Genomic DNA, 13125 nt, shown 5'->3' with positions numbered 1-13125 from the left:
ATTAGCTATTGAGAAAATGATTTGTCGGAAATTGGCATAACAAAAGGAATAGAAGGGTGCAGAAAAGTTACAAGAAGGGGGAAGAACAAAAAGAAACAAAAGTTAAAACTTATTGTTAACAAAAGAAAACCAAGTTTTATTGATTGTGTAACTAAAACCCTGAGAAATGTCTCAAGTTTTCCATTTTTTCATCCAAGTTTTAAATTAAATGTTCAAAATTTTTAACTATGCAGTAATTATATGTTTGTTTCAATCACACACAAACTCAATTTATAACTCTATTATGTTTTTAAAACCAGAGTGAGTATGTTTAATTTGCCTTAAAATTAAAAAAATATGTATCTGAAGTTTTCTTTTTACTTTGTGACACTTAAAACGTAACGTTACACGTAACATCTTCTCGTTACGTGAAAAGTAACTTACATTTTTAAAACAGTAATTCCATCGAAAGATGCTAAAAATGAACAAAGTAAATGTTGAAACAAATGTTAATTCTGCGAAATTAAGTTTTGATTTTCTTGTATTTACTAAATGTAGTTATGTTTCAAGACATTATATTGTGTAGTTGTGTCATGCGATGTAGGTTTTGAGTTAGCAAATTTGAAAAAGATTATTGGCAAAAGCAACTTTACGGATTCAAAATGCATTTCAACTGTTCCTCTGAGGAGACTATTTAGGCGACTATTCTTTTTAAATTTCAGGCTACTAAGCAACTGTTTTCAAGTAAAATTTTAATCACAACCCTGCATGGGCTATATACCTGCTCATGAGTATTAAACTCAAATTATTGCTTAAGTGTTACATGATTGTACTGTTCCAAACTGTTATGTAACTTAAAATATATTGTCTTTCTTTGTTTCAGATATCACTGAAGTTCCAACAAAATGCATTTCTTTTACGCAGACTCTTGATATTCGGGCTTCTGTACAATTTATAGATTTTGAAGGACGATCAGACAGTGAATCCATCAAAAAAATACTAAGCCTTATTAAACCCCGAAGGCTAATCATTGTTCGAGGCCCAACAGAAGCAACTGAATCATTGTCTAGTTATTGTTTATCTGGTACTGTTCAAGGAAAAGTGTTCACACCACATTTACTAGAAACAGTTGATGCAACTACAGAAAGTCACATATATCAGGTATGCTTTTTAAAATTAGTTGCTCCCCTTTATAGTGAAGTCCAAGAGACCTAATAAAATTTTTGTTTTAGCAGTAATTTCATCATAAAAAGTTAAATAATGTACAGTGAAAAGTGAAGAAGAATAGAAGTTACTTTGTTCTAGCCATAAATTCCCTTTGTGGCTATTCGTTATATGCAGCTTCGCTATAAACGACACGACATTAGTCGCATTTGATGTGTATAATTTTTCATAAATTTTGTACTGGCTAGTTTAAACAGTCTGCTGAAGATTGTTTTATGTACCACAAACTTAAAGTAGATTTTTTTTTTTTTCTATTTGCCTATTCATCTGTTTAAAAATATTTTGGAAGCTTGTATAAATAACCACTTACAGCCTTCAAGATAAAAATAAGTTGATGTAAACTTGTGCCAGTAATAGAAAGTGTAGTTCAACTTTTTGTTTGTCAAAATACATTTTTGCAAAATATGTTACAGGATTCCTATGTTTCTTCATAACTCTACCAATACTCCTTCATTTGCAAAAATTCTTTGAAAGGCCCTTGGAACTCCTGCATTTTGATGCTAACTCCTTTATATTTAGCTTAAGACTACAGAATCTTCCTTTCATGATATTCATTAGGGCTGGGCGATGCATCGAAAAAAAAACGGTGTGCATCCTACATTGTTAAACCGGTTTTGAATTTTTCTCTAAACTGATGCATTGATAACTGTTTCGATGTACCGACACCGGTCCTGGGTTTCTGCCATTTTAATCTATAATCTTTTCACACTAATGTTAATTAGCAGTGTGTCAATCCAATCTGGTTCAACAATTAAGGTGTGACCTTCATTTCTCCCAAAACATGTAAGAATTGCACATGTGTTCTTAGTTATAGACGAAAGATATGCTGATGACGAAAGATATGTTGATGAACTAGTAAGTTTATCATATACAGTACAACCTTGATATCTCGAATCTCTTGGGATGAGAAAATTTTTCGAGATATTGAGTTTTCGAGTTATCAAGGTTTTTAAAAAATTACACTAGAAACTCTCACAATTACACACATGTACTCTATATGCATTTATATATGTACTATGAGACCACTTTGAATTACGATTAATAAAGTAGTCTTCAATATTTTACTAGATTTGAAATTTTATAATTGTCAAAAGTGCAAAGGAAGAGATTTTGAAATGAACAACAATTTCAACTTGGTTTTTTATCTAAAAATTTAAAAATTCTTATCTTCAACTAGTAGCTCCCCACATTCAAAAACTTTTCAGCTGCCATTTTGTAGGAGTTAAAAAAGCAGAATGATGAAAATGAGGAACGCATTTTCTGTTTCACTTGAAGTGACTGGTGAAAAATGAACCCCCTTTCCTCAAAATGGGCAACATGTTCGAGAGAAATGCACAAAGATTCTAAACTCTGGGGAAAACACAGCACCCCTTTCATACCAACACTCCCCTATTATCTTGCTTCAATCCCCTAATCACAAAGTTTCCAAGAAGAGAGATGAAAACCGGTCCCTGGAACTGATTTTACTACAAAAATTGCCAAAGAAAAAAGACAACTGAAACTTGCTTATGTGCAAAAAATTTCGACACATCAAGGGTTTCGAAAAATAAATTTCGAGGTAACTATGGAAAATACATAGGGGTTTTTATATAAAATGCAGGGAAAAGATATTTTTTCGAGACATCAAGGGTTTCGAAATATCAAGGTTTGACTGTAGTCACTTGCCAGAAAAAAAGCAAAATTTTAGGAGCAAATTGGCAACAAAAAATGCAACATGTATTTGGGTCTTATAAGAAATGGGGTTCCTAGCACAAATGTCACATGGGTCGGTAACTCTTAGTGTCACCAACCCCCTCCCCCCACCCAAAAAAAAATGTTTTTGGAAATTTATAAAATTTTCAGAAACAACCAAGTTCTATTTTTGTGGCATAACAAAGATTAAATATCGTTTAAGATATATTGGTGGAAATTTTCAGAATTTTTTATATTTTTTGTAAACAATGAAATCCTCTTTGGGTATCGCCCGGTGAGGCCCTCCTCTCCCGCTACTGATTAAAAGGAACCTTTTTTTAATGCAAGAATATGATCTTTTGAATGGAATGCATGACTTTGCATCCATTTACTTACACCTTTTTGCATTGAAAAAACAGGCTTGTTGTAATCTCAAAACTTGTTTTGCATATTTTCCACTAACTTGCGCTTTTAGCACTGCTTTGTAATATACGTTGGCAAAAGCCATTTATTTTGGTTCTTGGAGAGATTCGTAAAAAGCTAGAATGTATTTTAATTGTTTAAAACTTACTTGTTCACTCAAACTATCCTAGAAATACATTCCTGTTTTAAATGTCGTTGAAAAACCAGCGTGCGTAAACCCCAAGTGTCTAAACACCCAACAAGTCAATCACGTGTTTTGCCCATCGGCGTACGTGACGTCAGGCCTCAAGAGTTGAGGATCTTTCTACTGGTAGCAGTCAAAAAAAAAAAAAGATAATTTAAAATAGCAACAGTTAAAGGATTAACTGTGAGTTGCTTTGAGATGCAACAGATATAAATTTTGACGACGTCACATCATTGCTTGGGGGTAACTGAGATGGTTTAAATAGAAAGTAAATCAATCAATCGTCCTCTTATGATTTGGTTCCGTTCTGCAGACAGTGTGCTTTGTTTTGAGCATGTGTGCTCAATAGATTGATTTATCCACGCAGAGGACCTGGAGGTTTTGAGATATGTAGTAACAAGATTCAATAGCCTGCTAAAAGTGCAGGATGTTCTAAAACAGCGCCCTACAAGTAACCAAGGAGTTTTTTAAGGAATATAAATTTGAAGAGTTGATGTTTCTTTCAAGTATTAGGCCTAAAAGGGCCGGAAGGTTTGTCTGGCATATACCCGATTACGGAGCCGGTCGGACAGGATTGAATCCACTATACGGTGAGGCATCCTCTGCTAGTGAATGGTTCCTGTTTTGCTTGAAGCTGGGCAAATAATTTCCTGTGCTGCCTTTTCTGTGCCATGTGTGTGCCTCGGATTGATTGACCATGGATTTTGGTCTGCTGTCCACGAGTGGACGTTTTCAACTCGTTTGCACATCTGACAGATGGATGTTGCCTTCGTTGTTATATGTGCCAAGTTTAAAATATGGACTTCCTGTAGTATGAACTTTTTAAATAGTTTTCTGGACAGCTACTATAGTAGTGGCATGGCGTAGGGTAAATTTTTAAAAATATTAGGAACGTTTTAGAACTGTTGATGGTTTTCTTAAGTAACTGAATCTTGTGATATTTCTCTGTGATATTTGTTTGTTGGGGTGGGGGGGGGGGGGGTATTATTATATTTGAATTGTTAATAGGGGATATGCTTTTTATAAATGTTTGATTGTTTTTGATTATTTACAATTTACACATGTTTTGAATAAAATGTTATTTAAATTGAAATTCAGTTTCCATTGCTTCATTTCTCCCGAACTTACCATTCCACATCCGTTGGTCTTCCTGAAGGGCCAACAATATAATAAATTTCTTTCTGGTGCTGAAATATGTTGATTCGTATCTGGCATGATGTATAATTTTTATACCTTGCATATATTTTGTAAAACTTAAGCAAGTTTAGTTTTTTCAAAAAAAATCTTGCATCGTGATGCATCCTACATTGCGATGTAAGGTTGACGATGCATCACGATGTAAAAATTCCTACATCGCCCAGCCCTAATAGTCATTCAAGTTAGAGGGCTTAGTGAGGAAAATCCATTTTTTCACTTTCAAATACTACTTCAGAGTTCAAATTTTTCACCAAAGTGGTGATTTATCGCTAAAAATGTTTGCACTGAATCTCAGGCAGCAGAGTAATAAATTAATAATAAATTAATGAATAATAAATTAGCTCACTCAAACAAGTTATTATTAAGAATTTTTCATACATGTTTTTTTGAAGCCAATTTGTCATAGTTCAAAAATTGTAGACATTTACCAAACATGTATGATTTTGTAAAATATTTGAAGCTCATTAATTTCCTCTAAGAAGTAATGTAACAAAAGAAAATAAGAATGAATAAAATCTAAATGAATGCAATGATTCAATCTTAAGATACCAGTTCTGCATATAAAGAGCAGTGTAACTTTTTTTTCCAGTTTTACTTATTTATTTATTTTGTTGTTTTTTCTTTTTCTTTTAAATGTTGTTTTAGTCAATAAAAATCTCTATTTTTCACTTAATTCTTATTTGATTTCATCTTATATAACATTACCCTCTTTGTTTATTTTACCCTATTGATTGTATTTATATAGTACTACTATGTCATTTATATCGTGTTTGATTTGAATCATACGCATTTGTGTAAAAAAATAAAAATACATTGCATTAAGAAAGTATATTGATGAAGTTATATTTTAAGTTTAATTTTTATGGAATTTTTTTACCATTCATTTCAAGTTGAGGGTTATGTTTAAAAATGTAAATCAATAAGTTGCAAAAGTTTCTCAAGTCTTAAAAAGAGTTTTTAAAATCTGATTTAAATTTTAAAAATACATTTGTCCCCCTTTTAATTTTTTGCGTTCTGATGTAAAGCAATTAAAATAAAATGAAATTAATTTACCATAATGCTACAGCTCAATGCCTGATCACCAATTACCTGCTTTTTACACCCCCCCCCCCCCACCCAAAGATCCTCTTTCTCTTGGAGTTAAGGAAATTTTCTTCAAAACCCCTTACTGTAGAAACACCCCTTACTGTATTGTAATTGATCTGGTTACAAAGGTTTATTTTAGCTAAAAATCGTTTGGTTATGTTGCGCTGATGCTTGAATAATTAGGGTATAATTGTACTATTAAAGTGTATGGAATTATTTTTTACATAATGCAGCAGTTTGCAAAAAGTCATACTCAAATTTTGCAGCTGATCTAAAAACCAAAACAGAAGGCAGACACAGATAACGTTTGGAAGTAAAAAAATTCGCATCCAATTTTATTTTAATTTTCAACCTTGTTTTGATTAGCACTATCAACTCTTGTGACTGTTATAAAAAATTTGTATGTTGAAATTGAAATTTTATACATCATATTCTTGGAAATCAGAACATAAATTACTTTGTTTACCTTTTTGCCATGTCTAAATATTTTGCATGATTTTTTTTTTTTAATTTTAGGTTAAATTAAAAGATTCTTTAGTGAGCTCATTAGATTTTGTTAAATCAAAAGATGTTGAATTAGCGTGGGTTGATGGAGAAATAGTAATGGAAGAAACTATTGATAAACTGGTAGTTAAAGATGAAGAAATCCTTAAAGATGAAAATGAAGAGATAAAAGGTAAGTATTAGATAATTTGTGTTATAAAAATTTGAATTAAAACGGTCTGAAATTTTTATGATTTGCACTCGGTGTCTTTCCTGAAATGTCTTCGTAAAAGTTATAATTAAATGTAGTGTATATAAACAAGTACGCAATTTGGAACTTAATTATTACTAGTGGGGGGGGGGGGAATCTAGCAATAAATCACATTACTTGCAATATCCATGAGAATCAGTAGAGTTGAATACATAACTTGCTTCTAAAAATACATTGGGAGATACAATCATAAATGATATCTTCAAATCACATGGAATTTCATATTGCACTGTGATGCATATTTTTTTTATTATTAACTCAAAACCTTTTAAAGTTTTCTAAGCATTATTATTATTATTATTATTATTTTAACTTCATGCTCACATTTATTGAGGATGAAAATTTCAACTTCAAAAACATTGTAAAACACCTCTAAGAAATTTCTATAAATAGAAATCATTCATATGGAATGTGCAAATAAAGACATGTAAAATCCCGAAAGTACCTCCCCCCCCCTCTATTTTCAAAACAAAACTTGTTAAATACAGAAAAGGGGGGTATAATCGAGATTTTTTTGAAAAATTAGCCAAAATAATTGTTTTTTATATTATTTTAGAGTACAGAAAAGAAATAAGTAAATAAGAGTTAATAGTAATGAAGAGTGAGAAATTAATTAATAAAAACCTGTCATAGTTTTCTAGTAGTAATAAGTTGCATGTGAGCGCCATTTTTTTTTCAAAAGAAAGGATGTTGCACTTTAAGTTGGCTAAACCCGTATAATTTATCACTTAAAAATTCATCATGAACTGAATGTAATATGGTTACAGTAAATGAAGCGAAATCTTAATGTTCTTGTTTTAGAATAGAAGCAAAAATTGCAATCACGGTCGAAAATTCGTTACGAAGATTGTACTTTCGAAAACTGACCTTTACAAAGTTCGCAAACGTAAACACGTGTAAGAGAAAAATCTCTTATTTCATTTAGTAAAATATACATTTCTGATGATCGTAAACTCGTTCAATTACTTTATTTCCCCTTTAAAAAAGGTTATTTTAAAGTTTCACGCTACTTTTTAAGCAACGAATTTCCAAAATGGCGCCACGTGTTCAAAATGAAAATTGTTCATTTTCACAAGTCAGAACGAAAATGCTCCTTCCAAAATGAATAAAAAGCAGTGCAATCGTATAAATTTATAAATTTTATTTTTTAATTACATATAAACAAAAAAGGTGCCGTTGCATCAAAATGAGTCTAGTCATTTTGGAAGGAATAAACTATAGAGACTTTTTTTTTTCTTTGGTTCGAATCATTGTGTTTTCTTTCTTTTTTTTAGAAAAGAAAATGTGCACCTGGAGGGGGAAACTAAACCTCTGTAAATGCTTTCCAAGTAAAGCAAAAAATGTTATCCTTTTTTTGGGGAGGGAGCGGGGGGAAGAGTGACAAATGAAGATGATCAGAAAATTTTTCAGGTGAAAGGGGGGGGGGCTATAATCGATAGGGGGGTTACTTTCGGGATTTTATGGTACGCATTTAGTTTTTTATTGTATAAGCCGCTCTAACTGTTAATTATTCTTCTTGCAAGCAAGTTTCTTTAAAGAATTAGACCAGCCCTTGGAACATTTAATGATGTTGGAAATATATTAATCTTCTTGTTTGCAATTTAGACAAGAACAACAGCTGAAAATACCGAGTTCAATCTTGCAAATAGCAAAACACCCCTTGGATGGAGCCATTGGTGGCCAAGCAAAAGATCTCATACCAATAGCTTTTTTCTTTCCCCCTCCCCCTCTAGCACATCAGTAGCTTCTCTGTTTTCAGCTAGGCATTAGTTATCCGTCTATGTCAATGAAAAAGATAGATTTCTGCTGATGTTATCCTTGCTATACTTAAAGATGAATATTCATGAAAAAAGAAAAATAATAAAGATAAAACATTTTTCTTTCTGGGCAATAAAAATATTTTTACTGTGATTGAGTTCTGTTAAAAAAATTAGTTATTAAAGATTTGTTCAAGTAAAAGATTTGACCTCGACATCACAGAAATAAAACATTTGAAATTCTAATTTGTTTATGTAGGGTGTAGGCATCAAAATCCTAAAATTCAGCTCCTCCCAGCTGTGCAAATAACATAGCTGCCAACTCTCCCAATTCGTCCTAGAGAAGTAATGAAGTAAACATCTCCTAAAATTTCATCAAAACAGCGAAACAAACTTTTTTTGCTAAATTTATTCATGCTAAGTTTCCTAATTTTGTGCTTTAGTCTCCCTAATTTTGAGTCCTTTTCCGTATTTTGCAAAAAGAATGCAGTTTAAAATATTATTTTATTTTAGTCAATCTAAAACAAAATTCTCCTCCCCGGGTTTTAACTTTCTAGATTTCCCTTTGCTTTATTGCCATTAATATTAATCATAGATATTCCTTTCAATGTATAATTTTGAAAATTCTAAAACAAGTTTCAAAATTTTAAGCTATATTTTACTCTGTTATTGTAGTGCATTCAGGGAGAATTGATAGCAGAAGTAAGCAAAGAGGGTTACTGTTTGGTACCAACATTTGCGACTTTCATGAACTTCTCATTGGATTAACGATTCATCTCAGAAACATTTTGCTTATCTGATTGGTGTTGTTTTCGCCATCTCATTGCCAATCAGATAAGGGTCTTGCCAAGTGTCACGTTGCTTTGTTTAATTCCATCTCCAGTTCTCCATGATTTTACTATAGTTACATTGTTTCATATAAAAAATTGGCATTGGATTTTAATTAAGATTTTTGCTTCCCCTTCTCTAGAGGAAGATGAAGCAGAAACTGATAGAATACCAGTATTGCAACCACTTCCACTTCAACAGGTAAATTGCTGAATTTATTTATTTATTTTTATATGCATGCAAATATCACAGATTCAAATTAAATACAGGTAGTTATCAAAATAATGGAAACACTCTGTGACAAGTGTGTTGGGAATCGCTTCTCTGGCATAAATGTTCTGTTGATAAAGGTGCCTTCTGACTCTAATCACTCACACTGGTGAATTCAGATGATGATTGAGTTCTCTGGTCATTTTTGCTGATATTGTTCGCTTTTTATAGACATTACAATCCTATTCAATACCGTCGGTTTCTTTTACTAAGCTTCTCTTTCCGTCCACTATTTTGTGTTGTCGAGCTTGTCTTACCGCTCTGCGTGTATGCTGCCATGACTTTGACCTCTAAAAATACCAAAAAGTTGAGATGTTTCAGTCACACTTGCTTCAGCTAGACTTGCTCCACAATTTGGCCATTTTCAGGGGTTGAAGTGGTCCTATATATCCTATATTTCCTATATTTTCAAAAAAAGTCTGAAAATCGTCCTATATTTCCTATATTTTTGGAAAGTGTCCTATATTTCCTATATTCCTGTTTTTTATCCAATTTATTTCTTTAAAACAGCAGTAAATAAACTATCTGACTTCAGATTTTTCGTCGAAAGTACGTGTACAAACGAATTTCAAATTAAAAAACGCAACTCGCTAAATCCTGCAACAGGCATCTTCTCTCATTGGCTACAGCAATATGACGTCACTGTAGTGGGTGGAGTTTCGAGAACGAATTCTGAAGTTGGTTTTAGTATTTTCCTTTTGGCAACAGAAGTTTGTTTTGTTTTCCAGCGTGGTTTTTTTCGGTTTTTGTTTTCGCCGGTATATTTTTGTGTTCAGTGCATTTTCTGATTGGAATGTTCTAATAGTCTTTTTGCAATCTATTCTTTTTGTAGAATTTTATAGAACAAAATATCTGTATATTTGTGCTATAAAGCATTGGTTATTTCCTGTTAGTTCTCAACACAAAGACGGTTTTTATTTATTTATATAAGCTATGTTTGTGACACTTCTATCCCTGCAAAAGTTGTGAGTTGCTGTGTCAATTATCAATAAATTTCACTTTGTTCTTTTTTTTTTTTTTTTTTTTTTTTTTGTCTACAAATCACACTTTTTTCAAAAATTCTTTCAACTACAGGAAAGTCATTTCAGGTGTAAGTTATAATTTTGTTTGAGGGGTTTTTTTCAAACAAAATCATTGATAGGAATAAATAAATAATATGTATGTATTATTTCTTTTTTCATAGCGAAACTAATCATATAATGTGTCCTATATTTTTTGTGGAAAATGTCCTATATGTGACAAGTCGATCACTTATACCCCTGCACTTTTAAAATTTGAGAGGTCCGATATTTCACCCGCTTGAAAAAAATCCAAGACCTCCAGAACTTCAGTTTATCCACCATATACTACCAGAATATGTACATTGCTATTTATAAAAAAAACCAGATATCTAGTTTTATTCTTTACTAGTGGTACCCGCACAGCTTCGCTCGTAACAGAAAAATTAAAAGGTCTTTTGGTTTGCCTGTATTTAAAAATAATGTATTGTGAATTTTCTCATCAATTGGCTTGTACTCATGTTACGGTTACACGTTATGATAATTTCGTATCTCGCCAATTGGCTTGTGCCCATGTTACGGCTACACGTTATGGTAATTTCGTAATTTAACCATCTTATGATAGTTTTGTTCTTAAATTTGGAATAGAAAAAGAACCACATCGAATTTTCGAAAAATCGCTTCGAGATGCACACCCCCATGCTACATACTAACTTCGTGCCAAATTTCATGAAAATCGGCCGAACGGTTTAGGCGCTATATGCGCGTCACAGACATCCTACAGACATCCAGACATCCTCCGGACAGAGAGACATTCAGCTTTATTATTAGTAATAAAGATTACGTACGAAGCACATTCAAAAAGTCACTTTTATTCACGGGTTTTTCCATTATTTTGATAACTACCTGTATCTCTTAGGAATACTTAATAATCTTATATCTCATGCCAATTCTTTCTGAATTGCTAGTATTTATTAGTTAAGAAAAAAAACATTGCATAGACTATAACGTTGCATAGATTCAATTAAAATCGTAAATGTATGTAAGAATGCTTTGAAAAGCAGTGCAGAAAACAAATTTTAAAACATCAACGTTGCATAGGTTTAATTAAAATAGTAAATGTATGTAAGAATGCTTTGAAAAGCAGTGCATAAAACAAGTTTTAAAACATCTGGGAATTTTTTTCAAAAGCTGAAAAGTTTTATTTTTAGATTCCCTACTGTGATTTATTATTGTTAGACCTTTGTCTATATATATTTTTTTTTTTTGTTTACTTTTTTCCTTACAGATCACTACAATTCATCCAACAATTTTCATAAATGAAGTAAAATTATCAGACTTTAAACAAGTCCTAATGAGGCATGGTATCAATGCTGAGTTTTCAGGTGGTGTCTTATATTGCAATGATGTGGTTGCACTCAGGAAAGTAAGTTTCTCTTTCCTTTTTCCATTTAAATAGAAAGTGTTACTTTTTTTTTTTTTTTTTTTTTTTGTAAATTTACTAAATCAGAGTGCTAAGTCTTATAATTTGTCTGTAATTGTTAGGCATATATGGTAAATATTATGCTCACATAAAAATTAGGAAATACTTTTATTTTGACAATTTTTCTGTTAAAAAATTATGAGTGTTTAAAAAAAGAATTCACCAAAAGTGCTGTGGACTTCTGCCAATCATCCATTCCATTTTCAAAAACCACAACAGCTAAGCATTGTACCTATGTAGATTTCATCACTTCGTCATTCTCTCCTCATCCCTCCCATTGATGTAAAATAATCATTTTCTGGAACTAAAATGCTAAACACCCTTTAAAAAACTAAAAACAATTCTTTACAATGTAAAATATTTTGCTTAAACAATAAACTGGTTATGTTGCATCAAACAAAATGATGGTGCAATGCATTTGCATACTATTAGTAAGTATTATTTATTAGTCGTATTAACTTCTGACTTCATTTTTAAGCATTCCCTTTGAAAAAGAACATATATTTTTGTGAAAAAATTTTAATTCCAAAGAAGCAGGAAGGGCATTTTAAAAATTCATGAAAAAGGGCACGCACCTGTGCTAGCTGCCATTGAAAGGACTGGCCACAGTATCCCCATAAAATGCTTGGGAGAAGCATTATATTATGATTTATTTTTAAATCTTAAAATTCTTTTCAGAATGTTTGAAATAACTTGTATTTTCTTCATTGCAGAATGAATCTGGTCACATTCATTTTGAGGGAACATTAACAGAAGATTACTTCAAAGTCAGAGACTTGCTGTATGAACAATATGCTATAATTTGAAATTACATTAGCATATTTGTACACATTGTTATTGTCATCATCATTTTCATGCAAAATGTTGTATATAATTTTTAAATTATAAGCGGTGCAACGTGCTGAGAGTTCATTAAATTATTTTTATGAAATATGTGAATTTTCTTTTGTGTGAAAGCTCATTTTAGATAAACTTCTTTGCGAAATTTCTGAATGATGCAAGAATGTTTTAATAGCATCAGTTTATTATTGGTATTTAATAATTTTTCTTTTTATGGAATAATTTTTGACCTAAATCACTTTTTAAAATATTTCGTTAGAAAATACTTATAAGACCCATCAAGCCTATCAGTGTTTTAACAGCTAGGTTTGGCATAGTTTTCTTTTGCTTCTGTCAAATTTTCACCATTGCTAAATTCTTATAAATGTGTTTGTTCAACCACAAGGTTGCTATTATTTTGCTGCCTTTGTCATTGTCATTTTTTAGCCCCA

General features: G+C 31.6%; 1 protein-coding gene across 1 annotated transcript in view; it reads left to right on the top strand.

Moving 5' to 3' along the window:
* The window catches only part of LOC129225647 (cleavage and polyadenylation specificity factor subunit 2-like), a 74468-nt gene extending 61712 nt beyond the window's left edge, over positions 1-12756 (top strand). The window contains exons 14-18 of the mRNA XM_054860115.1: positions 863-1140; positions 6281-6440; positions 9246-9304; positions 11660-11797; positions 12568-12756. Of these exons, the coding sequence (XP_054716090.1) occupies positions 863-1140; positions 6281-6440; positions 9246-9304; positions 11660-11797; positions 12568-12660 (728 nt within the window). The 3' untranslated portion in view covers positions 12661-12756. The remainder of the gene's footprint in view (positions 1-862; positions 1141-6280; positions 6441-9245; positions 9305-11659; positions 11798-12567) is intronic.
* Positions 12757-13125: the final 369 nt, after the last annotated feature.

This window comes from Uloborus diversus, chromosome 7 (assembly GCF_026930045.1).
Source record: "Uloborus diversus isolate 005 chromosome 7, Udiv.v.3.1, whole genome shotgun sequence".
Classification (NCBI taxonomy): domain Eukaryota; kingdom Metazoa; phylum Arthropoda; class Arachnida; order Araneae; family Uloboridae; genus Uloborus; species Uloborus diversus.
This window is presented reverse-complemented; position numbering and strand designations above follow the sequence as displayed.